Raw genomic sequence first — 27,696 nt, 5'->3', positions numbered from 1 at the left:
AGAAAACTCGAAGGGAAAGTAATAGAAATTATTAAAGTTATAGGGGGTTACATAGAATTAACCGTAACAAATATAATAAAAGTACAAACAAATCGCGGTTTGCCGTCCTGCAGTGAATTCTTAGTGGCAGAACAAAAGAAAAGAAGGGTCTCTCGGATTCTCCGATCGTCTCGGTAAATCTTTGTTTTCTTTTTCTTTTTCTTTTTCACTTATGTTTGTAAATTTCTGCTTTCATAATCAAAACCCCACTTTTTATGTTTCTTTTCTTGTATTTTCCTGTTTCTTTTTGAATGATTTCTCGATGATTAGATCTATTACCATCCCTGCAATCCAATTTTCTTTAATGTGAAAGTCTGTTGATGTGCCTTATGTTCTTTCATATTAATCAGATGAATTTTTGGAATTTTTTTATAAAATCTGTGCTGTCTTTTGATGAAAGCTTCAAAACTTGAAAGATGCTGCCTTTCTTTTGTTGGGTCATTGGAATAGTAAAGTTTAGGTTTTTCTTCCACCATTCCCATGAACTTGTTCTTATTTAATTTTTCATGGTAGCTTCTTGAGCAATCTCAGTTGTTGGGATAAAATTATCTGTCATAGTCAAGGGATGGATTGACCTTTAATTCGATAAATTTCAGTGAGATCAATGCTTCTGTAAATCTGTTTTCTGCATCCGGTAATGCTGAATTCATCTTTTAGATTAGCACAATAAGGGCTTTATGATTGTCTCCTTGAGTTGCTTTGCAAGAACTCGTTTAATGATCCTGCTGTAGAGGAAACCTTCTCTGTTACATTGTGACTTTGAATGCTTGGATTTTATATTGCTATGCTGTTTTAAGTATTCTGCTTGTGCTTCATTCGGTAATTCTCTTTGCGATATGGGTTCTGCTATTTCTCTTTGTTTCTTTAAGATATGGAATCAAGAGTGTCTGCGGTTTGTATGAAATCTATGGATGATTTGTTTATCTATACTTTTGTTTCCAGATAATTGTAAACCACATAAAGAAGAAGCTATGGCTGGACATAGTGATTCAAACTCATCCGAGAAAAAATCAAGTGAAGCTATGAATGATGTACCAACTTTTAGCGCAGAAAATTTGCAAAATAACATGAAAGTTATATATTACAGGTTTGTTTTCACATTCACCGAGATGCTAAATTCTGTGTTGATGCCAATATCTGAGTATCGTTTTCATGTGCAGCCGGACATTTATGTCTATCATCGGAGGGGTTCTTGCTGGAATTTTGGGGTTCACAGGCTTTATGGGGTTTGTCTTATATTTGCTTGTCATGGCAATTACTTCAATTGGACTTATAGCCAAGGCAAAGTTCTCAGTTCATGCATATTTTGATAGCTGGAACCGGATTATCCTCGATGGATTCATGGGTGGGCTTATGGTAAGCTTCTTTATGTTTTGATTAGATATTACATCTTCTCAACTGTCTGCATAAGGTTCCTCTTATCAATATTCTACACTAGGAATAACAATTTTCTGCTTCATCTATTCTTTTTTATCAGCTAACAATGTTCTTATATTTTGCAGTCATTCGTGCTATTCTGGACGTATCCTTTATTTAAATAGAAAAACTTTCAAGCAGTGATACATATATACTACCTGCTTTATGTCTTGCTTAATTAAGTAATAATGCAACCAAGTATTTATTGCTACTTCCTTGAACATAAATAGATTTGCCTATGACATTGTGCATATATTCTGAAGAAATATCTGCTACATCTTGCCCGGAAGAGAAGCTGGCTCGCTGCCCTTGCTGCTGCCTATGACATATTCTTGTTATCGTAGCAATTCGCAAGCTGATTCTAATAGTTTTGTATCAATCCCTAAACCATTACGGGCTTTACCATTTGATTTCCTTTCTATTACTTTTACCATTTAGAGACTATATCTATGTAGCTTCTTTTTAATAGAGAGAGGATCTCTGAGAGAATGGAAGAAGGAATTTTGAACTATCAGAGTGATCATTCCAAGTTTGGGAATGGGTGCCTGAATTTCTATGCATGCTTCCCATTTTGCAACTTGTCCCATAAACTTAATGTGGATACATCCATTGATCTTTGAATTTTACTCGAAGACTAGAGGGTTAGAAAGAACAATTTGTTACGCATATAATTATGGCGAATCCAATAAGATAGGCATGGTAATGAAACATGTAGTAGCTATTACTGAGTTTGTGGCAAACAATGGAGAACAAAAATAACACCTCAATTGGAGGTTTTATATCTACTTGTTGATCTTTCCCTATACAGCTGATGTTCCATATTCTGAGACTCAGCATGACTGACTTCTTCGATATTGATCTCATGATGAATTCTGTAATTACATTACAATTGTGAAGGTAAAGTGGAGTAGTACTCTTCCACTGGCACACTGATGCACTAGGCTGTGGTGGATTTTTAGTATTTCTACATATATAATTTTTCACACCTGCAAATATCGAAATAACGAAGATTGTTCAGACAGAGATATTCCAACTTTTTCGAGATTATTCTTGCTATTTGGTATTTGAGTCTTAGTTATAGAATCAATCTAAAGATATAACTCTTACCAACATCTGAGGGATTCTGAGGAGTGCAAAAGATAATGAGTAAAGAATGCTTGAGATTACAACAGCAGTAATCAAGTTGTTGATAAGTCGTTTGTCGTCTTTCGTTGGCACGAATGCTGTTTTCAGTATATTTGTCAAGTCAAAGAGCCTGTAAGATATCTGCAAACCAAAAAATAAAAGGTTAGTGCATGAGTAATTTGCGATATTTGAGGTTTCAAGATGACAATATTTACTTACTGCAACGTATATGGAAGTGGTAAGCATGAAATTCAACATTGGGTAATCCGGGATCAGAGAAAGCAGCAGTTTAGGTTGACCATCTGGGACGCCTGATCTGCACGTTGATTGGACATTGCGTTAAAATAAATAAATAGATGCAGGTGTGTGTGCACGTATGTGTATCCTACACTATCACTTAAAAGCTTCACATCTTCTCTTTGCAAGCCGCTGAAGCAAGGATTCGAATCTTGTCAACTTCAACTTACCTTAGCCAGATGTGGATCTGCGAGATGTAGGTCTCCAGTGTTATCTTTCCAAGCCATCTAGTAAACAAAAAATGAATAGCAGACAAAACTAGTTCTTATTGGTCTCCAGGAAGTAAAAGAATGAAACATGAGCTGGATTAAAGGCCTACTTACGCAAAAAGGGTTAAACTGTAACTTCGGAAGGACTGGGTGACATTTCGTAAACATATATAGACACTGATCAAAACAAGGAACAAGACTTAAGTGAAAGCAAAAGTTTTAATATGTCAATATCAACACTAGTAAGATGACACCTACGTTATAGGGATCCATGAGGTATAAGGATGGTACTTGTTGTAAGTGATCTTGTCAAGCTTGTATATGTACTCAAACCAGAAATATCCCATCTACAAAAGTTTTATTAAAAGCACATGAATAAGAGATGGAAATTCTAGGAAACAAGTATATGAGTCCAAAGGTGTATATATATGATACCGTCAGGGCTATAGTTGCCACAGCCATTTTTATTGATACCCGCCGCTTCACCTCTGCTTCCTCAAGTTTCTCCATCCACCTTTCAACCTGCAACAGTAGATCCCCAGCATCAAGCCATCAACTCCAAAAGGAAAATATATTGCAGAAGCAAGACAGCTTATAAGCCTCATTATTCCTAAACAAATTGCACTAATTCATAGCAAGAAGATTCAACAAAAGGATGGCCAATAATTGCATCAGAACTTACAGTTGGATGATAGTATGCATATATCATTCCAATAATCCATATGTAACGATCAAGGCCTGAGCGGAAATGCCACTCATGCAAGCGGGGAAAGTTTGGCTTTGCAGGATCAGTATAACCTGCAATGTTTTTTTAATTGTTTCCCATCAATATGAACCACAATAGTTTAAATAGAAATTATACTTTGGAAAGTTACTTACCAAGAAAAAAGGTAAATGGGCTCCAAAGAATTTCAAACACTCCAGGCACTTCCCAGACTAGAATAACCACCAAGAAGCAGGCAATGATTTTTGCAGCAATGACTGACCCATTCTCATTGTACTTATTCAGAATGCCAAGTGTCCCATAAACCATAAGAGTGAACAGAGTATGCATGGGGCATATATAGTATAGCACATAACTATTATTGAGGATGACACAGCAAAAAAACACCAAGAAATTGAGCCGCCACATCATCTGTTCGGCAAAATATACTCACTGTTGGAAGCAAATTAATCATAAGGTTATAATCTTCACTTTAGGGGGAATTCATACCTGTGCAAACCTCGCAAGACTGAAATCTTTGCGCACATAATAATATGAGAAGTTCCCAAATCCAGTCATCCACACATAAGCAGCAATGAAAACTCGGATAGCATTATAAATCTCTGTTGCTGCAAAGTAATGGTACATCAAAAATAAGACCTGTAAAACAGAAGGAGGAAAAGAAAATAGTAAGGCTACCAATCCTGATGTAGTAATGCTGAAAACTTGAAGCAAAACCAGCATTAGCCGAAAGAGTATTTATGCAATCCAACACACATATTCTATCCTAGTAAATAGACAACAATCTTTTGAGAAGAAGACTTTAAGGATTTACTACATCATGGAAAGAATCACAAACCTGCATCCAACCTTTCCACTCCTCAGTTTGATGTCTGTTCAAATAAAGTATAGATTTCCCCGAAAATGGTGACTTATCATGGTGTATCTTGAAAGAAGTTATTGCTGAAACTATGATGAGAAGGAAGTAGAGGAATAAGAAAAGATCCCGATTGTAATTCTGCATAGACAGATGATGAAATGAGAGAACTTAATTGGGCAAGCAATAACAATGTCATAGACGATAATCATTACAGTGAATTCGAATTGCATGACTTGCTACAACATCTTCAAAGAGCAGTAGAGTGTTTAATAGTCCATACTGCAATTAAAATTCATTTTAAATTTTTCACAAGTTCAGCATTTCCCCCTAATATTTAAAATCTATTTAGCCACAACATTATAAGATGGATTTGTACCATGAATTATCATATGAAAACAATCATCTTCACCTTTTTTGCAGAATCAAACACATCAGTGCGGTCACATATGTAATAATACGCCAAAAGACCACCGAATTCAGATCTATAAGAAGATAAACACCAAAAGAAGTGCAAAAAAGGAGCAAGTTACATTACGTACTATTACTTATTAGGAAGAAATGATGCATTCATCAATCAACAAAATAAAAGTCACTTACATAGCTCGAAGTGTCAACCGATTCTCAACCAAGAAAGTCTCATCCATCATAAGAAACCTTCGCATAACAAAGCATAAAAAATTAAATAACTCATCAACAAAAATCAAAAGACATGAGAGAAACAATCAACAGCTCTGATGACAAACTTGAAAATTGGAGACAAGGAAGATGATGAAGTCCGAGCTTTAGGAGAAGCTGATTGAAGACCTCCGCCTTCCAATAAAACCGCTCTATCATCTTCTTTTACGGCACCGTTTCCGATCTCAACTAAATTCACATCAGAGTGCCTACTAACAGAAATAGAAAAAAAGAAAAAGAAAAGAAAAGATTATTTACAAGAAATGATATTTTTCTCATTTTTCACCAGTACATTACGTTGATTCTAATCGCATTACAAACGCAAAATGTAGAATTCAGAGCTTACGCTTTGGATTCGAGCGAATTTTTCTTGTACTCCAAATATTCTGCATAGATCCAAGCTGAAATCACCGGAAATATTCCGAGAAAAAAAGACACCTGAAAATGGCAATTCAAACAATATCTTTTTAAAAATGTTCAAAATGCAAGATCTGAGAGCAGCAAAGAGTGCTGAAAGCACGCACCTGACCGGGAGTGATCGGACCGAAGATCGCCATTTTCTTTTTTCGGCAACTTCCAACAAAATGACAGTGGAGTTACGCCAAAACGACGCACATTTCAGCGTAACAGTGAGCTTAAAAAAGAAAGAAGAAAAAAAAAACACAGATCTGATTGAATCTGGCTTCAGCGAGTGAAAGGAAAGGAAAGGAAAAAAGAAACCTGATAAGAAAACGAAGAACACGGAGGGATGGATTTGATTCGAATCCAGCGGTGCGTGCCAATTTTCCTTTTTTTAATTTATTTATACAGACAAAATATTAAAAAATAATTAAAATAAGTTACGAGTGAAAAGAAAATGCGAAGAAACAGAGTACGAAGTGGTTTTAGCGGGTTAGTTGAGAGTTGAGACTGGAGAGACCCGTGTTTTCCCTTTTTATTTATAAATAAATAAATAAAAGTGGTAGCTTATGCTTAAATTTAAATTAAAATAATTACTAGTTTTACTTGGGTGCGGAGAATGGGAACGGATATTGACGTGTCAACCTCGTGTGTTTAATCTTTTCACCATTTCTTCCTCATTATTAACTTAGGAGTTTATATTTAATGCATCATTTATTAAATTTATTTTAAAAATAGTAATAGTATTTATATTTTTTAACAATTAATTTGTCAATTTTAAATACCAAAAATGGATGAAAATAATCAAATAATTTACCTCTCTTAGTCGATTAACATCAAAATCAGAAAAAACAACTTAAAATGATGGAATTTAATTTATTTCGATAGATTATATTGATTTGAAATTAATAAAGTTATTACTAATTTCACATATAAATTAATCATAATTAATTAAAAAATTTTCAAATTCAACCATCTCAAAAATTTTAATTCATGTAATTTCATTGGATACTATTAGTTTATTTTTTTAACTTTCTAATAAATAAAATAATGAATTTCACATTTTCTATGGAGATGAAATATGAATTATTATTACTTTGAATTAAAATTTTTTTATTTACTTATGATAATGTTAACCGAAACAGTAATAATAAAAGTGAGTACGACTTCAATATTGTTATCAAAATTAAATAAATTACACGTGTCAACGAATTCTCAATCGCTGAGCTGTCGGCAAAAGTCTGAAAGGCCTTTGTTGATACCACCGACATTAATTGGATGTGAGTGATCCCACCATTATTTATGGCTGGCGTTGTCTAATCCCCTTGGATTCTACATTGCACCGCCCCCTATAGCCCATTCTAACTGTGGGCCTTACCCTTGGCCCACTGGAATCCATACTTATTTTTTGAGCCGAAATTGGGCTCCCTCAACTTTCAAATTTTAAATGATAATAATAATAAAAAGAAAAAAAAGGTATTTTAATAAAATAAAAAACAATGGGAAAAAAATTGGAGAGGTGAAAATGATGGTTGGGGTTAATTTTTTATTACTAAATCTGTAGTAATTTTGTATAGTTGGATAAGAAAAAAATATTTTTAAATTAGAAAACTTAGCTTTGAAACTAACCATATCCATTAACATCCATCATTTTCATGTCGTCTTTCAAATTTCTTTAAATGATCAATGTGCTCCTAATTTTCTCTCTGGAGGATTAAAATAATTACTCAACAATTTGTTTCTATGTTTTTGTCCCTCGTTTACTTCATACTACCAATTTCTTTATATTAATACTCACCCCGTTCTTTCTTCTAAGTCCATCTTTTTTTATGACAAACGAAAATAAATTTTTTAGATATCTAATACTTTTATTTTTTATGTTATAAATTAATATTTTATAATTTTTTTACCTCTTCCATATTAAAAGGTATTGAGTGTCATAAAATTTATTAAAATTAAAATTTTTATCTTAATCTTCGTGAAAATAAAAAAGAGACGGACTAGAGAGTATTATTATTATTATTAAAATTGAGCTTGTAATATAAATGAATATGCCGGTTCGGTTGTTGAATACGAACGCAATAAGCAAATCTAGTTATAATTAATTTGATTATAAAAACGAATTATTCCATGCATGTATAACCGGCCAAGAAAGAACAAGAAAATGTTGCATATAAGAATTGGTTTGGGGAATGAATTTGCAATCCATGATTTAATTAATTTAGGACAACAAGTTAGGCAATCAGATGACAAAGACAAAGCAGAAAGAGAAAGTGACAACGAAAAACCAAAGGGTCTGCAGCTCTATGTTGTCTTGAACTGGTGGAACATGTAACTCCAATCCGATCCTTACAAAAGCACAAGCACAAACAAGACAGTCCCAAGCCGCTTGTTGCATGAAACAAGTTGTCAATAAACAAAACAGGAAAACCCTTTGTCCAGGTGCTCACAAAGTCACTATATAATTCATCGACACTAATCATTGCTGCTAGCTTAGAGGTTGGAAACTGCAGATTGTTGTTTTGAAAGCAATGCCGGTAAGACCAAGTAATACGAGGAAGAAATGGTACAAGACTGGAGTAGTGGATGCGGAGGAGGCAAGGAGGAGGAGAGAGGACAGTTTGGTGGAGATAAGGAAGAGCAAGAGAGAAGAAAGTCTCCTAAAGAAATGGAGAGATGGGGTTTTTTTCCTCGATCAGAATCTGTATCAGCTGCAGTTCAGTGAGCTTCCCACTGCAATTGTAAGAATTGACAAGAAGTTTTTCTTTCTTTTGTTTTTCTTTTCCACTCTCTCCCTCTCTCTCTCTCTGTTCTTGAACTGGGCTTCTTTGTCAGATGGGTGTCTGACTGCTGATAGTATAGGCTAAGTTCATGTGATTCAGTGACCAAGAAGCTCATGCATCCATACCATGCTTATCAAAAGTGGAAGGAGAGAAGAATTTGGGGTCTTTTTTTGGTTATACACTACCATTTCTCTAAGCAGCATATTCCTGGGTCGGTAGTTTAATCCTTGAGATGGGAGGGATATGTAGTCATTTTTCAGACAAGGGTCTCTTGCAATCTGATTGGACTAGCTGACTTTTCCATCTGTGTATGCATGTATGGTTTTGCTTCAGTTACAATGACTTTTTCATGTGTACTTCTAACCCACATTCTTGATGACAGTTGGAAAGCCTTCCTTCAATGGTAGAAGGAGTATTATCTGATAATCCAGCATTGCAATTGGAAGCTACCACTCTATTTCGAAAACTATTATCAATTGGTTTGTTCAATGCTCTTGCTATTAAGATTTGTCTTGATTGTTGCTTTACTTGTATCTTAACTCGGATATATGCCTGCAGAGAGATGCTCTCCCATCGAGCAGGTGATCGAAGCAGGCATTGTTCCTCGATTTGTGGGGTTTCTTGACAATCATGATCAGCCTCAGTTACAGGTGTGTATTAATTAACAAGGTTCACACTTTTTCAAGTTATGCAGAGTTTATTTCACTGAACCATTCGGGCTTGATTTTCCATCTTCAGTTTGAGGCAGCATGGGCATTGACTAATATTGCATCTGGTACATCTGAGCACACCAATGTTGTTATCGAACATGGTGCTGTACCCAAATTTGTGCAACTTCTTGGCTCTCCAAGTGCTGATGTTCGAGAGCAGGTCAGTTTCATTTCAGTCTTGATATATGCTATATATCTTTTCTTCTGGTTTTTGACTTCTGACGACTCCTTTGTCGACTCTCCCAGGCTGTTTGGGCTTTGGGAAATGTTGCTGGTGATTCACCAAAGTCTAGAGATATCGTTCTTAGTCATGGTGGACTAATTCCATTACTGGCACAGTTGAATGAACATTCTAAACTATCTCTGCTAAGGAATGCCACCTGGGCTTTATTGAACTTCTGCCGTGGCAAGCCACCAGCACCCTTTGACCAGGTAGGCAGGATCAGGTGAAATGATAGTTTTCAGAACGGTGCTAGTTTCCCTCTTTCTTTCAGTTATACATTTTGGGTTGTCTTCTTCTTGTTTAGGTGAAGCCTGCCTTGCAAACCTTGCAGCGCCTGATTCAATTGAGTGATGAAGAAATCCTGACAGATGCTTGCTGGGCCCTCTCTTATCTTTCGGATGGTACAAATGATAAGATTCAGGCTGTGATCCAGGCAGGCATCTGTCCACGACTGGTGGAGCTTCTCCAGTAAGATGTCTTGTGGTTATATAATGTTCATGTTTCATCTTTCCGGTTTATGCAATTCTCATTCTTTTTTGGGTTTATTATTTCCTACAGTCATCCCTCACAAACTGTGCTTGTCCCTGCACTTCGGACTATAGGGAACATTGTTACTGGTGATGATTCTCAGACTCAGGTATTTATCGAAATGTGAACTGGTGGAAATCCCTGCACTTTTGGATTCAACAGGTTTGATCTTGCTGTTGGCAGTCAAGAACATAAGTGATCAAAAAGTATTTACAACCTCTTCTGTTTTTGGAGAGTTGTACTAGATAACAGATCAAGACATCAAAAATATTGTTCATATTGTCTAAGTCCTGACAGAGATTGACTTATAAAGTATGTTTTTCAGGTTGTAATTGACAACCAAGGCCTCCCTTGTCTCTACGAATTCCTCTCCCAGAACTACAAAAAGAGTATCAAGAAAGAGGCCTGCTGGACAATTTCAAACATCACAGCTGGAAATAGAAGTCAAATACAGGTTACATGCCGAAAGTATTTCTGAATGACCGACCTTGTCAAAATTGGACTATATGTCACTATTCTGAGTACTAACAAAGATTGCTTACTCTTACTTTATCTGCAACAGGCTGTTATTCAAGCAAACATAATTAGTCCTCTTGTTCACCTGCTTCAACATGCTGAATTCGAGATCAAGAAAGAGGCTGCATGGGCTATTTCTAATGCTACCTCTGTCGGGTCCCGAGAACAGATTCAGTATCTGCTTTCCCCTCGCCCCTAGTAGATTCAACTGTCCTGCTTGGTTTCCAATTAACAAAGTTGTTTTAATTCTTGTGTTTTTTCAACAGATACTTGGTGAAACGAGGTTGTATCAAGCCACTATGTGACCTACTAGTCTGTCCTGACCCCAGGATTGTGACTGTATGCCTTGAAGCTGTAGAGAATATTCTAAAGATTGGTGAGGCTGACAAAGAATCGGGCAACAGTGCGGTAAGCATCTATACCGAAATGATTGATGAATGTGATGGATTGGACAAAATCGAGAATCTACAGAGCCATGGCAACAATGAGATCTACAAGAAGGCAGTGAAGATTTTAGAGAGGTATTGGTTAGAGGAAGAAGATGAAGACGACTCTGGTAACTCAGGTTTTTCTTTCGGTTGTAACCAGTCCAACCCTTCCTTGGGGGGTTTCAACTTTAGTTGAAAAGTTGAAACCCTCTGTAAAAAAAGTTCTCCCAATGTTGATGAAGTTTGGCAGGTTGGGAAGTAGTTTTGTGTGGGTTCTTCGGCGGAGTCACGACGTTGACACTTTTTTGACATAAAAATGTCTCCACGTAAACATCAAAGCTGAAGCCAAAAGCTTTTTGTCTGTGTCTGTTACATCCTTATTCAGGACCTGAACGTTGCTGGTTCTTTCACTCTCTCAGGCCCAGACCCCCAGTGAGTGCCATCTGTTCATTGGTTAAAAAGCTTTTAATTTCAAAAACAACACGTACTGAAAATTATTGCCAGAATAGCATTGTGCAGCCATGGCCCATGATGTCCCCCCAGCATAATTTCTTTTATTCATTTGTTTGCCAAATTAAGTTTTGACAAGTTCCCTGGTCCTGGCTGGTTCCAGGTTTTTACCATATTCATCTAGTCTGATCCGACCAACAGGGATTGGGATTGGGTTCGCAGTTGGCAGTGACCTGTTCAAGGCCCACGAGGCCAGTCGAACCAAGAATCAGATCAGACCTTTTTCAACAGAAAGACAGAACCATTCGCTACTGGAATTTTAGATCAATCGATTGAAAATTGCAACAAGAACCATCAATCATCAACTCATCATGCAAAAAAATCACAATGCCATCCAACAACCATTTCAATAGATCACAAGAATTCTTAAGAAAGAAAATCTGACTAGAAAAACATGCTATCAATTCTAAAAGATGGGGCGGAGGAATTTCTCAGTCTACAACTTAATCTAGGATCATAAACTTACACAAATTCTAAACCAGCTGTTCCCAATAGTTTTCCTTTTTTCAGGAGAACATAACTATGCATTACCAAATTGAACATGTAAAGTCTACTAGTACTGAACCATGATGATACAACTAAAAAATAGAACGCATAACGCATCCTATCATTCTTTCCACAAAGACAGAGAGATGGTTTTTTTTAGAAAGAGGAGAGAGAAAGAGAGAGATTGACCTATATGGGCAATGGTCAGTCCTCAAACCAATAAGGGGCCAGCCCTATCGCTTGGAGGGTCTCTCATCATCCTCTCCACCATCATCATCGTCGTCAGAATCATCTCTGTCCGACCTCTTCCTCTTGGGTGGAGCTTCAATCTTTCCACCAGCCTCATCTTCATCATCTTCATCTTCACCCTCTTCCTCAACGTCCTCCTCCTCACCATTCTCTTCTGGTTCAAAATCACTAGCATCTTCCTCATCTTCAGCACGACCTACGGGCCGGACAAGGTATTCCGTCCCCATATCCTCCTACAAGGCAGGTAAACACGGTGACAAACCAAAATTAACAAACCTACTTTCCACGGATTTTCCTAGTTGCCAAACATGGAACAAGAGAAAGATGTACAAAAAGTACAGTAGATGAAACATTCTATAAAAGACAGGTGTCACGATTACCGCAGAGAAGTATCAACAGAGGAAGAGGGGTCAAAGACTACGACAACTGACTGCTAGGAGATCGAATGTACGATTCCTAACATAGAAAGGTGGTAAAAAAAGAACTGCAAAAAGAATCACTACTTCCCTTGGGATAAAATCCCACCGGGACACAGGATTTCTTACGGCCAACTTAAAAAAAAAAAACAATCCAAGATTTAAAGAACAAAACCCCGATGAATTCACTAAAATACTCAAAACTTGCTCAAAAAATTAGTTTGCTTTGTTTTGATAAAAGATCAAAGCAACTGGATAGAATAACTGAGAAACAAGTGACAAAAATGCACAAACAGAAAAATATAAGCCTAGATCTAAAACTTCCTGGACAAAAAGATTGGATTTTGGATCGTGAAATAGGCCATCAGCCGTCGTAGCTAGCTAAATCAACAGTATATGCTTTTAGATCTGCGAACTTATGGTGATTAGATAGATGTGATAATTAAAGAAGCAGTTAATGGAATGAAAGCCGCCAGTTATATTCTACGAATAGATCTGAGAGGAAACCTTAAGAAACACCAAATATCCTTCGAGAAACTGTGTAAGACATTAAAACTGAGCTCAAAATTTAAGGCTGAACCTCAGATTGGTGAAAGAATCAATCGATTAACAAACAAATGGGGGAGAAAAACACCGGATCTGAAATTTTCAGCTGAAAAATGCTTGAAAAACACATAATTTATAAATAATTACGATAATTAATTAACTGGAATTAAGGTAGATGAAGAGAATTTACCTCCCCTTCACCTTCCTCATCGTCATCACTGTCGTCGTCGTCGTCGTCGCCGCCGTCTCCTTCACCGTCGTCGTCGTCTTCATCATCCTCGTCCTCGTCGTCATCCTCATCGTCATCCACTGACTGCACCGGAGGACCACCGGAAGAGTGAATAACCTGCACTTCCTCATCATCATCCTCTTCTCCTCCGTCGTCGTCATCGTCGTCATCGTCTTCCCCATCATCATCATCATCTTCATCGTCGTCGTCGTCTTCTTCTTCCTCTTCGCCGCCTTCTACCTCACTTTCGTCCTCACCGTCCGCCTCTTCCTCCTTCGTAACCTTAATTTCCTTTTCCTCTTCATATTCCCTCTCTTCCTCCATCAACTTCATCTTTAGAAAACTCGACAGAAAATTTCTCTCGTCTTTTTTTCTCAGAAAATAAAAATCAGAATTAAAATCAGAAATTTGGAAGAGAGAGAGCGGGGGGAAGGAGAGAGAGAGAGGAAGCTTGTTTGCTCTCTCTACCAGTAGCTTCTGCAACTGCGATCTCAGCCGTTGACACCAGAATCCACGCGGATCGCTGACGTGGAGAGACATCGAACGGTCTCAATGAGAGAATATGTAATTTTTGCGGTACTTGGATCATTGCGGCGCCCTTCCCCTCTTTTCTTCATCACCTGCTTGTCACGTGCGAGGAACGAGTTGGGGAATCTAGGGTTAAGGGTTTTTTTAGTAAATTCCATTACCATCATAGTTTTAATTTTTTTCACATAATATTTAATTTCGTTAGGTAAAAATATTATAAATATTTTTAATTTAAAAATTAACTTATTGTTTATGTTAAAATGTATTATTGATAATTTTATTAAAAAATTAAGGATGTAATTTTTCTAGAAACATAATTTATTCATAAAAAATCCATTAAACATAATAAATTTTTTATGAAAATCCTAAAAAAATTGTAAGTGGAATTTATATTCTTTTAAGATATATGATTGTAATGTTAAGTTGGCCCGTTAACCTTAACATCCATCATTCAAGGCTAAATTTGGTGCATTCTCAATTTTTTATGCTTTAATTCCCCACTTGTTTTTTTTTTTAATTTGAACTCTACTCTTTATTAAAAGGAAATCATGTATCAACTAATAAATCAAATATTCGAATATTTTAGTAGATAATTTTTTATTTTAAAAGATAGAGGATAATAAATAATCAAAATTTTATTCTTTTAAATAGATAAATATATATATATATAGATATTTACTTTTTTAGGATGTATTTTTTAAAATAAATAATTTACTACTATTAATATGAGTTGATGATATTTAAAATATTTCACACTACTTGGGAAATTAAATTTGTTGGGCAAAGCAAAATTTAATAGGGTTCGATTAAAATATCATCAACTCATATTTATTAAAACGATTAATTGCATAAATTCCATTAAAACTACTATAAATAATTCAATTTGATTATTTCAATTTCAATCTTAAATCGATTAAAAATGTTGATTTTTTAAAACGGATTTTAGTATTCAAATTTACAAGTTGTGTGACAAATATTTTTATATTTCAAAAAAAGAAAATCAAGAACTGAACATAAAAATGATGGAAACTCTTCCTTATATAATTAGATATTATTTTTTAAAGTAATTGTGTACGATATTGTTATATAATGTCGAATTTTTGTTAGCAAAATCAAAATTTGATATGTAATTAATTGGTGAATGTAAATATAAATATGAAATTAAAAAATAATTTCTCATCTAAATTTAGAAGTAATAAATTGACCTTTGGTAAAAAAAATTTTAATGAAAGAAAGATCTAATGTTCTCAATTCTGTAAAATGACCTAATTCATTGACATCGAAACAAAAGAAGACACGTGGCGGCTGTGTTGGATTAAACATGCGTGCTTAACAAAATTTCCCTCATCAGTTATCTATAAGTAGGTTGAGGTAAAAATGTAAATAAATTCATGCCTTTTTTTTTCCCACTTGACCAAAATATCTTGAGAGTTGAAACTGACGGGGGTTTGGCATTTAGCTTTCAAAGCCTTAACCAAGAAGGCAACCAACAACAAAAATTGGCCAACACGAAAACACCTCATTTCTATAGTGACTAATATAAGCTCCATTAATCCATTTGAATTAAATTATTACTTTTGTTTTAGGTGATAATAAAAAAAGAATAATTGAAAACGATACCCATCGATGGAATTATCAACTCGTCCGGTTATATTTTTTAACAAATTTTTTTAAAAAATTGAATTATGAATTTTAATCATTTTCTCAACAAAATTAATAAGTATGACTTCATTTTATTGATATTTTTACTTTTAACAAAACCAACAATCACGAGAAATTTAAGTTAAGCTTTTGGTATTTGGTAATAGACTATAAATGACTTCAATTAAGATAATTAAATGTTTTTTAAATAATTATTTTAACTTCAATACTTTTTATTTTTAATTACTCAAAAATCTCACAATATTTGAACAATAATTTTCAGATTTTGCACCCAAAAAAAGGAAAAAAAATGAAAAGCATCGCCATCATTTTTTTGTATATATAAAATTAATTATATAATTTTGTTTTTTTAGAATAAGTAATTTTGTTTTTAAGCAAATCAATTTCACGTTTTATACGTGTTACAACTGCTTAGTGTCTACGCCATTATTTGTCATTTAAAAAAATAGAAAAATAAAAATAAGAACAGATAAATATAAATGAAATTAAATTCAAATGCTTAGCCAATTGAAGCAGTCGGGTCAATCCCCGCTGGATCACGTGGACTTTTGATAAATCCAGCGTAGCCAATTAAATAAATCAATTTTACTATATAGTTTTATTATTATTCATAGCTAGTCGTATTAAAAAAGACAAAATAGAATCGAAAATATCCCACCAAATACTTGCCTTAAATCCAACTTCATGGTTAAGCTAGAGGAGTTCCCTCTTGGAGACTTGGCAGCAGAACAGAGGCAGATGTGCCCCATGTGGTACTCGTCAGTTTTCCGGTGGCCGGACTTCCAATTCTCTCTGCCGACGTCGGTTTTCAGGTGGCGGGACTTCAACTTATCGTACCTGACCAGTGGTTGGAGTTTGCAGAGCTTCAGGTGGTTGGATTTTTCCATCGTGGATAACGTGTTGTGGACTTTCGTCACGGTCCTGGAGTCCTTAGCTTTAGTCGCCATGCTCTGTTTCTTCTTTATTTTCTGTGGGTGTACGCTTTGATTTCTGCAAAAGCAGAAAAATTTATACACAAATTTTTGTACAGAAGCTGAGTAAGGTAGCGACTTTAATCTGAATTTACAGAGTTAGAAATTCGTAACCCCCCCCCCCCCCCCCCCTTCCTTCTTGGGTTCTTGATTTTTCCTGTTATATTTTTCTGTTTCGATTTCATAATTTCCCAGCTCGCTTAATCATTGAAAACCTTTGCTGGGTTTTTCCTTGTATGCCAAAGTCTGGGTTCATTTCTTTTTTACCATATTTCACCTGCTAAATGTTCATGAGCTTACATGGGCTGTTACCATTGGAGTGTATTACAATTTCTTGTTAGAAACTGAACCCGTTTGTTTCGATTTGAGCAATGGAAGGTATTCAGCTACTCAACCATGTCAATTTCTTAGGTAAGGGCTGATCAAAGCAATCAGAATTCATCGATTCAAATGAGGTTACCTGCATCGAAAATAAGCTAAGCTAGCAACTATGTCGGGGTTAAATTGGGTTAGAGCTGATAAAGTTATGAGAGTTTTGTTCAATGGGGGAGAGAAATCATGGTGGCCAAGTAGAAGGGCAATTGTTGCTTGTGAAGCCGTAAATGCTTATGATGAAATTCATCAGATGCATAGTTGATTGAAACTCTGCATTTTTCTAATTTCCTGTTCTTCCAAAAGGATTAGTCTTACACGTTTTAGCCGCCGCCGAAATTCTTCTATCCATGGCTGCAAAACTCGTGACAATGCTAAATCCTTCCTTCCTGCCTTTACCATGTTTTTAAGTTGAAATCCAAAATTATTAGGTTAGTATTCAATATTTAAAATTAATTTTTATTATAAAAAAATTTATCATTAATAATATTATTTTAAATATTTTTGTAAATTGAACCGATTAAATTGCCCGAATGGAATCCCACTTAATTTAAAGTTCCAATCAGCCCATTGGGCCCGTAAACGATAACGACCAGATTCTAGAGGAAGCTGCAACCCGACAAGATAGGGACCGCAGCCAACAAATAAAGTCCACGTGGACTTCGGAAGTACAAAGAAACGAACACTCAGCACCCGCCACTTTCCGCCACGTGTTTGCTCCCACCGCACTCTACTCCTCCAGCCGGGCAGCGTCCCCCACCTCGTCCTTGCCTGTTCTGCTCAAAAAAACCAAACAACCACAGCAGAAAAGAAGAAACACTGCTACTAAAGGCTAGGACCAGAGAAAAATGGAAGACGAAAGGTCACGCTCGATTCTTCAGCTAATGGTGAAGGAGGGGCTGGTGCCATCTCCAGAAGAAGAAGAGAAGAGGAAAAATGTCGTTGAACAACTTAAAAAAGTACCTCCTCTGATCTCTCCCATCTGATTATTTTATTCATTTTCTTCATATTTCAAGGCTGGAATTCTTTGCTTTGCAGATAGTAATGGCGTGGGTTAAGCGAGTAGCTTGGCAACGTCTCCTCCCTAGGCAAGATATCGCTGCAACCAGTGCCACCGTTTTAACATATGGGTCTTACGCCCTTGGGGTAAGCTTCTTTTCCCTTTAAAAATTGCTTATTGCTAACTTGCTTAATACACAATAGGTTGCCAGCTGAATTTTTAAACCCTTTCCGATTTTTTGATCAGGTTCATGGTCCAGAGTCGGACATCGATGCTTTATGCATTGGTCCTTACTTTGCCACCATGGCAGTAAGTTGATTTTAATTGCTGCATAGTTTGTCTTTGTTTTTGAATTTGGAAGTTTGGATTATTATATTTTCAAATAGTGGTAACTGTAATGATGCAGGAGGATTTTTTTGTTGTTCTGTATAGCATGCTTAAGAGCAGACCAGAGGTATCTGAGATCCATTGCGTGCAGGATGCGAAAGTACCCTTAATGCGGTTTAAGTTCGATGGAATCTCAATGGATCTTCCCTATACGCGGCTTAAAGTGTTAGCTGTTACTGAGGTAGGCATGGAAGCTTTGCATTAGATATTATGTTAGAGAAAGTTGATAGCCTTTGAAAAGTTGATAGCCTTTGAAAAATTGATTAGTATAGCCTGTGAACTGCAGAACGTGGACATATTCAATCCGTTCTTTCTGAGTGATATTGATGAAACTGGTTGGAAAAGCTTGTCTGGAGTGCGTGCAAACAAGCGGATTTGTCAGCTTGTTCCAAACTTGGAGGTACTTGTTGCTTCAGTTATATATTGGTAAATTTTGGTGGCATCTGGAAACACTGTTTTCTGCTTGTGCAATTTCGGTCTTTGTAAATCTTGTGTTTGGTGTGCTATAGAAATTCCAGTCAATGTTACGATGTGTCAAATTATGGGCAAAGAGGCGAGGAGTTTATGGGAATGTAAGTGCAATGCTTGCTAGTAAGTTCTTATTTATGGGATGCTTCTGCATGAGTTTTAGCTTTTTGTCATGATTATGTTGCTAATTATACCAACTACTTCTGTATTGATTTGCAGTTAAATGGATTTCTTGGAGGAATTCATTTGGCAATTCTTGCTGCTTTTGTTTGTCAGTGTGATCCAAATGCCAGTTTGAGTGCTCTAATTTCAAATTTCTTCAAGACATTTGCCTTATGGCCTTGGCCTACACCAGTAGTGCTGCGAGATGGAATGTCACAACATACTATAAATCCCACAGAGACACAGTTATTTATGCCCATCCGGTTGCCATGTAATCCTTATGAATATTGCCGTTGCAATATCACCAAAAAACACATTCTATAAAATCAGAGCTGAGCTTCTTAGAGGCCACAACTTAACCAAGGTACAGTTTGTTCTTTGTTATTCCTATTCCTTTGTTCCAGCATTGAAATCTGAATGATGGGTGAGGAAAACGAAAGGGGAAGGAAGGAAATGGTTTAGGTTGGGTGTGAAGCTTGGGTCCTTTTTTTTTCATTGAGATAGAGGAAAGCAAAGGGAAGGTTCAGAAAGGAGTGGCTCAGAAAGATGGAACATGAATAAATTGAAAGGAAAAGAGTGGAATCAAGGAGGATATAACACATAAATCTGAAAAGCCCACTCCATTAGTGGCTTTCTCGTTTATTTTCTTTCACCTACATTCAGCTGAAGCGGAAGGAGAACTAATTCTTCTAAGCCCTTCCCTTACCTCCTATGATTGGTCTTTAATGGATAAGCTCCTATCTTTCTCCGGCTTCTTTTCCACTCCTCCCCTTTTCCTTCCACTTTTCTAATTTAATAGGAGGGAGAAGGTAGGAAAACTCTTTATCTATTTGTCTAATTTATAGATGGTACCTCTAATTTCTAAGAATGAAGGTGAGTACAGAAAATAGAGGAATTTGTTTCTCCTATAGTGTTTTGTCTTTTTAAAAATTTTTACCTTTTTCTAAACTCATTTACAATAGAGAATTACTTTCTTGGTATTGCAGGATCTTCTGAAGTCAGATTTTGACAATATATTGGAGCCTTTTCCATACACACAGACATATACCCGATTTGTCAAAATTTTTGTTTCAGCTTCTAAGCAGGATGAGCTTGGAGACTGGGTGGGTTGGATAAAGTCTCGCTTTCGCTGTCTTATCTTGAAGGTAAGCATCTTCTGTCGTAACTTCCTCTTATTTTGGGGGTAAAACGGAGAGGAAGAGAGGAAGGAGGGGTGCTTTTGCTAGGACTTGAAGAGTGAATCACATATTCATGATGCATCTTGGGTGCGAAGCAGTGAATGAAATGTAAAACAACAAAAGCTCTCTTGTGTCATCTTTGTTCAAAGTTTATGGTGAATAACGGTTGTATGTCTCATGCTTAGTAGTTGAGTTTTCAAAGGTTGAATGAAGTCCCTCTTCCTTGTAACCATTTCGGGTCGGGTTTACTGATTGCATTTGCTAGGCTTATGTTGCTAGGGTTTTCAGTAATTTTTTTTGTCATTTTCAAAATTCTAGATCTCTGTTATCCATATATTCCATCTTAATGGTCTTGTCCGAGACTTTCTGAGGTTTAGTTGTTGCAGCTTGAGGAGGTACAGGGTCTTTGTGACCCTAATCCTGCAGAGTACATTGATTTGGATGTGGCAGAGCCAAATGTCGTTTTCTACTGGGGCTTACAACCAGGCAAGACTAATGTCATCGATATAGAATCTCTCAGGGAGGACTTCTGGAGGAATATCAGTAATGGCTATCAAGGCCTTCTGCGAAGAATGGAATTATCCATCGTGCAAGCTTCTCAATTAGCCAAGTATGCTCAATTTGATACCTTGAGCAGGAAAGGAACAAAAGCTAGTTGGAAGATGAGTGACTGCAACCAACAGAGGATCCCTATATACTCGCAGCATCTTCCACACTATGTTGTTGGATACCTGTCAACAAATGGGGACTCCGAGTATCGGAGTGCTGGGGGTTAGAATTCATTTTATGTTCTGAAATTAAATTTAAATTTGCTATCCTGCTTTTGGAATTTTGGCTTCCAATTTTTCTTGGTTGCGTGGTTCATGATAGGATAAAACTAGAAATTGTATAAGAAGATACAGGAAAGTTCATGATTGGTGGCGGGTAGAAGCAAAAAGGGGGCTTGTTTTGTATGTTCTGCATTAGATTATTATTTCACTTCACAGTCAACATAAAAATCACAGTAAGGATGACTTTAATTAAAGATTGGTTCTTGTGCTTTGCATCATCTACTTTGAGTTGGCAGCCATTTTTGATTCCTGCAATCTTTTTTAATTCAAGGAGGATTCTTTTATTCCATTTTGATTTTAACAAAAGAGGAACAACCCAAGATTTCGATTAGATGCATTGATCAAGATAAAAAAATGGAAGGAAAAAGTTTAAAAAAAAAAAGAGAAGAGGAAAGAAAAGATGATCTTTCTCTTGTTCTTATCATTTTATTGAATTACTCTTTTAAGTATGAACTCCAGCCCCATTTTGCTTAAAAATTGATCAGATGCTCCCCTCAAATTCAAGACTCAATCCATGGCCGCGGCCTTGGATAATGAATTAACCCAACAAACCTACAATGCTAGATGCCACAAGAGAAAGATCATGGACAACTTTATTACTAGCATTAAATGCAAGTTTCTTGCATCAAATCCACTCCTTTTGATCTCTGAAACTGAAGCTGATGGTGTTGCTAAGAAGTAAGAATTCAAGGATTAGAGGAAGCAGAAGGAGAGCTGTTAGTCTTTGACACATAATGAGTTTCTTCATATTTTTTGTCAAAGGGACAATTAATTGAAGAATAGCACATGAGCTGCTGGTAATGTGGTTTGCTTCCTCCTTTTAAGCTTTTAGAATTTAAGTTATGACAGAAATCTAACATAAGAAGAAACATACCATATGTCAAGATACGCAAGCTAGAATAATGCCCATATAAGCTAATTGGCTAATGGCTTTTCAATAATATTACATGCTTTCATTAGTTAATTGGCAACATTTTCCCAGCCCCATTCCTTTCTTTTTTTCTTCCTGTTTTTGAGTGTGGGGACGATTTGTTTATCACTTTGCCCTCTTTGGAAAGAGATGATACGGGTGCTTTTATTACGTGCCCTTTGAAACATTATCTTGTCCATAAAGTATGAACAGAGATGATAGAAGGAAGAAAAAAAGCATGAAACAAAAGGAATCCACTCACAGTGTTATCCTCTGCATGCAGAAAGATTGAAACCAGTGAGAAAGCTGGATGGATATGGCAAAAAGAAGGACCCTTTTGAAAGCATGATATGAACGATCATGCTATAAAAGAAATTCTATGTACTTTGCACATCATAATCTTTGATGATTTCTCTACAGATACCCAAACTGTGAATTCAAGTATATGATAGACTTTGACAAATTTTCCTTACCACGTCTCTTGATGGGCTCCAGTTTTTTCCATCAGAAGCGATTGTTTGGAGATGAAATGTTGGTTTAATAATGTTATTTTTCCCTGATATTTGTTCCTATCTTCCAATTCTTGGTCCCAAGATTGTCCATGATCAAAAGTTTTATCTTCCTTGTCTATTCCTGAGAGTTCAAACTTCTTAAAAGAGGATAAGGATTACATACCTTTTCACTTTATGTATTGCATGTAAATTTTATAATTTTTTTCCTGCAGAAACTTGTTTCTCATGACTATTTATAGAGGTGGTTGAGGTGTCAAAATAACCCAAGGACCGGCCTGTTCTCACAAACCTTCCAACACCCAAAAGAAGATGAAGAACATCATCCCTTTAGTTCTACTGCAGATTGCATTTTCCTTCACTTTTCTTCCTGTTTCAGCCCTGGAATTGCAGGGTGGTCGTGGTGGTGCCAACAACCTGGTAGAAACAACTTGCAAGAAGACACCCTTTTACAACCTCTGCCTCTCTACTCTACAATCAGACCCTCGAAGTTCCAGGGCCGATTTGGCGGGGCTAGTCCACATAGGAGCAGATAAAGTCAAAGCCAGAGCCACTGCAACACTGAGGCAAATCATCGGGTTGCTTAGAGCGGCTAAAGACCCGAAGCTGCAGACGGCCTTGCGTGACTGTGTTGATTTGTACGACACTATCATTAAGTATGACATGCCAGTTACCATTGAAGCTGTTGCCAAAGGAAATCCGAAGTTCGGCGTCCAGGGTGCAACTGATGCAGCCAATGAAGCTGATGATTGCGAGAGGAGATTTGGAAACCCACCCAATTCGCCAATTTCTGGTAGCAACAAGGCTGTGCATGATCTTTGCGCAATAGTTGCATCCATTGCCCAATTACTGCTGTGAGGGCCTGATCTTGTCAGTTTCCCAACATCTGTTCTTGTGGTCTAATATCAAATGATACATGTGGAGATATGGTAGGAATCTTCTGAAAAGGAATGAAATAATTAATTATTAATTAAAGTGATTCTGAAAAACTTACTAATTTGTATAATTTAGGTATCTTATCTTGATTTCTTTAATTGGAAATCACATTCAAATTTTATTCCAATTGAAGGCGGATATTCTAAAATTGGAGGATTTTATTCCATTTCCATGTGTTTTTTCCTTTTAGAAAATTCATTCTCAAGCCCATAAATTTGCACCAAACACATTTTTGTACAGAAGTGATTTGAGGTTTCAACTCTTTCGAAAATTTGTGTTCCTACACCCGAACATGGCAAATATGATCCCTTTAGTCATACTTCAGGCTGCAATTTCCTTCAGTTTTCTCCCTGGAAGCTACTCAGCCAGCAATCTGATAGAAACAACATGCAAACAGACACCCTTTTTTGATCTCTGCGTCTCATCTCTGCAGTCTGACCCTCGGAGTTCTAATGCAGATGTGGCTGGACTAGCTCACATAGCAGCTGATAATGTCAATGTTAAAGCCACTGCAAACCTGCAGCAGATTACAGGATTGCTTGGAGGTGCCACAGATCCTGAGTTGCAGAAGGCCTTGCAAGGCTGTGTTGATAAATACAACGCCATTATTCAGGCTGATATCCCAGTAGCCATCGAGGCGATTCTCAAAGGTAATCCGAAATTTGCTGTCAGTCGTGCAACTGATGCTGCCAACGAAGCTCAGAGTTGTGAGAAGGGGTTTGCAAACCCACCCAAGTCGCCAATCTCTGATAGCAACAAGGTTGTGAATCAGCTCTCTCTTGTGCTTCAATCCATTGCCTCATTGTTACTCTGAGCCCTGATCTAGCTTGTCCATGTTGCAAAACCTATACTGATGATTGGTTCTCTTTACTATCAAATGATCTTCAATAAACACATTTCTGAATCACATCGATGGTTTTTCCTATTCCACTTTGATATTTATTTAGCAAGCTGGAAAAGAAAGACTGCTAACATAAAGTTATGGTCCCTACAGAAAAGGTTACAGCTTCTGGTTCTCAGGCTATCATCAGCATAGTGCCAATTGCCGCAAACTCTATATACAGGAAACAACCTGCAAAGCAAGCCCATTCTTTAAATTCAAAGCACGATGAATTGAGTCTATTCATTTTAGAAATGGACAAAATGAAATATACATGGAACCATTAAGGTTAAGCAGTTACACTTGCTTTTGATGGTGCCTTAACTGGCTGGCATTAAAATCCAAAGCACCAGAAATGATTGGTCATTAAGCCAAAAAAGGGGTGATTCCCTGATGTAAACGTTCATTAATTTGCCGCATTGGTGTCGGCAGCCTTGTCATTGAAATGGGTCTAATTGCAGAAAATATCAAACCAAGATAACACATGGATTTTACCATATCCTGTGTGCTTGGATCTGTCAATGGAGCAACTGGGGTAAAAATCCTCTCTTTCTATCTTTTCCTGAGCAAAATTCTGAGAGGTAACAAGTAACTGCCAATTCACTTCCCGTCTTGGGAATTAGGAAAACAGCTGATTTGTCCTGTCTTTTCTTTTCTGCTAGGATATGATATCAAGGTAACAAAGACAGAATAAGACAAAAATGAAGAGTATCATCAATATGAACACGAGGAAGTTATTGCAAAATTTACACCTAAGCTGGGTTTCCTAAACTCATGCAAACTCTCTCACTCTCCCGCTGCGCCTCCCCCCCCTCCATCTTCCACCCATGTCCCGGCCAACGCAAGGCCGACGGACCCACCTTACAAACCGTCGGCAACGGCGTCCCTTCCCATGCAACCGACGACCACCATGCAAGAACCGGCTCCACCTCCGGTACTGTCTCCTCGGACACTAAAAAATAAGTTTCTCTCGATCACTACCAGCGTGAAACCACCCTTGATCCCTTATAGCCGTAACCCTGGAAGATATAAAGACAAACCTGCTGCGATTTTCTTTTCTGATGAAATCGAAACCCTTTCCCTTCCTTTCAAATATTCTGTTATTGGAAAGTTCACAAGGATGCCGAAGATGGAGGAGATCCGAAGTTATTTCACGGGCATAGGGTTGTCGGGTGTATATGATCTCCGATGGCTTGACTATAAACATGGTCTGATCAACCTCACCAACGAGCATGATTTGAAACGTATATGGACAAGGCAAGTGTGGTTCATAGCAAATCAGAAAATGAGGACTTTCAAATGGAGCCTTGATTTTTCGCCAGAGAAAGAATCCTCTATTGTTCCGGTTTGGGTGTCATTCCCGAATCTAAAACCCCATTTATTCGAAAAATCTGTTTTAATGGCAATAGCAAGAACAATCGACAATCCCTTGTATGTCGATGAGTTCACTGCCAATGGTACTCGTCCAATTATAGCGAGAGTTTGTGTCGAATGACTGCCTTGTTCTGCCTATCAATTCTATTTGGATAGTGATTCGTGATCGGCAAGACAAGAGGCGGCTATGAGCAGAAAGTAGAATTTTCAACGATGCCAGACTACTGTTCTCACTGCTCCCATATTGGACACAATGTGTCGCACAGCTTGGTGCCGAGTAATAAGCCAGAAAATTCCGGAAAATTGAAGGCCATGGGCACTACAGCTGAACCACCAAAATTTCAGGCCAGGAAAGACGCTGGTAACTCTCCTAACGACGACCTTGAAAAGCAGGCACAGCCGGCCCTAAACCTGGCAGAAAAAAGTAGTCGTCATCAATGGAAAATGGTAGAAAGAGGTGAGAAAAGTGGAAATTAATTCAGCTATGACTGTGAAAATTTCAACTGTTGAAAATTTCCAAGATGGGCACCGACAACTCCTCAAATCATTAGATGGCTTGAGCCTAACATGGATGAAATCAAACTTAATGTAGATGGGAGTCAAAGATCATTTCCAAAAGCAGCAAGTGGAGGAGTTGTGCGCAATCATTCAAGTGTGCTTATATTTGGTTTCTCGGAAAATCTTGATCCTCAAAATTTTTTGAGACCGAGCTATTTGCCCTAGAGAGAGGACTACCTTTATGCCATGTCCACAATTTCTCTAAAATATAGGTTGAGATGAATGCTATGGTTGTAGTGCACTCGATAAAGAAAAGCAGTCTAAGTTCCTTTGATAATAGATATATTCTAGTTTCTATTTGAAATTGTTTGAAGCACTTTATTTTCAAAATTTCTCTTATTCATCGATAAGTCAATTAAGCTGTAAATTATCTCTCAAATTATGGTCACTTCCATCTAGGTCTCAAGGTTTTTACTAGTGCCAACCATGAATATGAATGAAGGGGCATCTTGACGAATTGAATCTTTCATATGTTAGATTTCAATAAATGTAAAGGAGTAGTGTCTTTTATTTATTTTTTGTATTTAATTTCGCATACAAGAGTAAAGTTTATGTTACTTCAATGTATGTCAATTTTCCATCTTTAATAAAACTTTAACAGGAAACTAGTTATTCCAGCCAACATGAGGAAGTTTATTTATACTAGTACAAATTGGAATTGCACCAGAGTAGGTGCAGTCATGCCTGTACACTTTCATGGTGGCACATATAGCATCGAACAGATAGAGAAAAAAGTTTAATTCTCAGAGAAGAGTAAAATTACCAAGCTCTCTTCCGTTTGATTGATACTTTTTCGAACCAAACGTCTCTAAACTATTATCAATTAGGATAAGCATAAGCAGATACTTTTTGGTCAGAAAAGATGACAAAGTTTCATTTCATTCACCTTTTTTTTTTTTATCAAACTTTGCTTTCAATTCCCAATCAATGGTTTGCAAGCAGACACCCTTCTATGATTGTTGTATAAGCTGTCTTATATCAGAGGCTCAAAACTCACATCATCCACGACATAGACAAGGACAAGAGAAGAAAAAGATACCGAACCACGTAAATTATATGATTCACAGAAAATCAGAGCTGCAGCAGTTCTTAATTAGTGCATAATATTACAATGCAAATACTTAAAAAATGGCGACATCCTGATTGCCATTCAGGCTTCGGAGACAGAAACTTATAAATTCAGGGAACAATATCCATGCTGTCCTTGAAATTTAACTTGTGTGAAAACAAGATCCCGGGCCAATCACCAGACGAATAAAGTCGTGCTTGAGTTGTGCATGAAATCTCAATAATGGCCGCTGCCGCCATTTCTCAAGAAGGTACCGCTTCCTTCCCCTTTTGCCTATTAAACCCTAAAGTATTCTGTCAGGTGCAAGATGACAGAATTGAGTAGGAAAAAAAGGTCCAATTAAATGGAAACATCAGGAGGCTGAGAACACCCTCTGAAGTACTAATAAAATACTCAAGCTACAGTGTTATCTGTCAAAGTGTTGACAGGTAACTTTCATTTTTTTATGATTGTACATAAAATCCGTGATCAGCATAAGAAGCAAACACGTGAATGTATTAGCCATGGAAACAATTCCATTATTGCTAATGGGAGT

The 27,696-nt window shown here is 36.9% G+C and overlaps 8 protein-coding genes across 10 annotated transcripts; 6 read left to right on the top strand and 2 right to left on the bottom strand.

Annotated features, from left to right (window-relative positions):
* Nucleotides 71-2,076, top strand: LOC18603698 (ER membrane protein complex subunit 6). Its single transcript, XM_007035804.2, has 5 exons — nt 71-173; nt 982-1,126; nt 1,200-1,395; nt 1,542-1,561; nt 1,686-2,076. Exons 2-5 carry the CDS (start codon nt 1,011-1,013, stop codon nt 1,714-1,716), a joined length of 363 nt encoding a protein of 120 aa, XP_007035866.2. The 5' UTR covers nt 71-173; nt 982-1,010; the 3' UTR covers nt 1,717-2,076.
* On the bottom strand, nt 2,127-6,262 carry LOC18603697 (protein REDUCED WALL ACETYLATION 2). 3 transcript variants are annotated; one of them, XM_007035802.2, is made up of 17 exons: nt 6,065-6,262; nt 5,869-5,978; nt 5,691-5,782; nt 5,413-5,556; nt 5,267-5,323; nt 5,079-5,151; nt 4,649-4,807; nt 4,300-4,449; nt 3,966-4,221; nt 3,769-3,884; nt 3,522-3,608; nt 3,345-3,433; nt 3,201-3,263; nt 3,048-3,104; nt 2,800-2,896; nt 2,563-2,721; nt 2,127-2,441 (listed from the first exon to the last, which is right to left on the bottom strand). In XM_007035802.2, the coding sequence occupies exons 2-17, from the start codon at nt 5,899-5,901 to the stop codon at nt 2,436-2,438; spliced, it is 1,638 nt and encodes a 545-aa protein (XP_007035864.2). In that variant the 5' UTR covers nt 5,902-5,978; nt 6,065-6,262; the 3' UTR covers nt 2,127-2,435. The 3 variants fall into 3 exon arrangements, with proteins under 3 accessions (XP_007035864.2, XP_017975427.1, XP_007035865.2); XM_018119938.1 differs by having other exon boundaries at nt 5,869-6,250; XM_007035803.2 differs by having other exon boundaries at nt 5,413-5,553; nt 5,869-6,246.
* Nucleotides 8,023-11,911, top strand: LOC18603696 (importin subunit alpha-4). Its single transcript, XM_018120085.1, has 10 exons — nt 8,023-8,484; nt 8,909-9,005; nt 9,085-9,176; nt 9,265-9,396; nt 9,483-9,668; nt 9,764-9,927; nt 10,018-10,096; nt 10,313-10,441; nt 10,550-10,677; nt 10,770-11,911. The coding sequence occupies exons 1-10, from the start codon at nt 8,275-8,277 to the stop codon at nt 11,125-11,127; spliced, it is 1,575 nt and encodes a 524-aa protein (XP_017975574.1). The 5' UTR covers nt 8,023-8,274; the 3' UTR covers nt 11,128-11,911.
* On the bottom strand, nt 11,762-13,884 carry LOC18603695 (prostatic spermine-binding protein). The gene is made up of 2 exons (XM_018120086.1): nt 13,329-13,884; nt 11,762-12,409 (listed from the first exon to the last, which is right to left on the bottom strand). The coding sequence occupies exons 1-2, from the start codon at nt 13,698-13,700 to the stop codon at nt 12,161-12,163; spliced, it is 621 nt and encodes a 206-aa protein (XP_017975575.1). The 5' UTR covers nt 13,701-13,884; the 3' UTR covers nt 11,762-12,160.
* Nucleotides 16,177-16,877, top strand: LOC108661812. Its single transcript, XM_018120296.1, has one exon. The coding sequence runs from the start codon at nt 16,242-16,244 to the stop codon at nt 16,542-16,544; it is 303 nt and encodes a 100-aa protein (XP_017975785.1). The 5' UTR covers nt 16,177-16,241; the 3' UTR covers nt 16,545-16,877.
* On the top strand, nt 17,427-21,143 carry LOC18603694 (nuclear poly(A) polymerase 3). The gene is given in 10 exon segments (XM_018120295.1): nt 17,427-17,859; nt 17,939-18,046; nt 18,147-18,209; nt 18,307-18,468; nt 18,574-18,687; nt 18,797-18,859; nt 18,975-19,223; nt 19,225-19,281; nt 19,904-20,062; nt 20,482-21,143. Coding segments are annotated over 10 exon segments (1,476 nt in total). The 5' UTR covers nt 17,427-17,748; the 3' UTR covers nt 20,872-21,143.
* Nucleotides 21,892-23,323, top strand: LOC18603693 (cell wall / vacuolar inhibitor of fructosidase 1). The gene has a single exon (XM_018118681.1). It carries the CDS (start codon nt 22,657-22,659, stop codon nt 23,200-23,202), a length of 546 nt encoding a protein of 181 aa, XP_017974170.1. The 5' UTR covers nt 21,892-22,656; the 3' UTR covers nt 23,203-23,323.
* LOC18603692 (cell wall / vacuolar inhibitor of fructosidase 1) lies at nt 23,529-24,208 on the top strand. The gene has a single exon (XM_007035796.2). It carries the CDS (start codon nt 23,573-23,575, stop codon nt 24,092-24,094), a length of 522 nt encoding a protein of 173 aa, XP_007035858.2. The 5' UTR covers nt 23,529-23,572; the 3' UTR covers nt 24,095-24,208.

This window comes from Theobroma cacao, chromosome 4 (assembly GCF_000208745.1).
Source record: "Theobroma cacao cultivar B97-61/B2 chromosome 4, Criollo_cocoa_genome_V2, whole genome shotgun sequence".
NCBI classification, from domain to species: Eukaryota; Viridiplantae; Streptophyta; class Magnoliopsida; order Malvales; family Malvaceae; genus Theobroma; species Theobroma cacao.
Note: the sequence above shows the minus strand (reverse complement) of the source record. Positions and strands in the feature narration are given on the sequence as shown.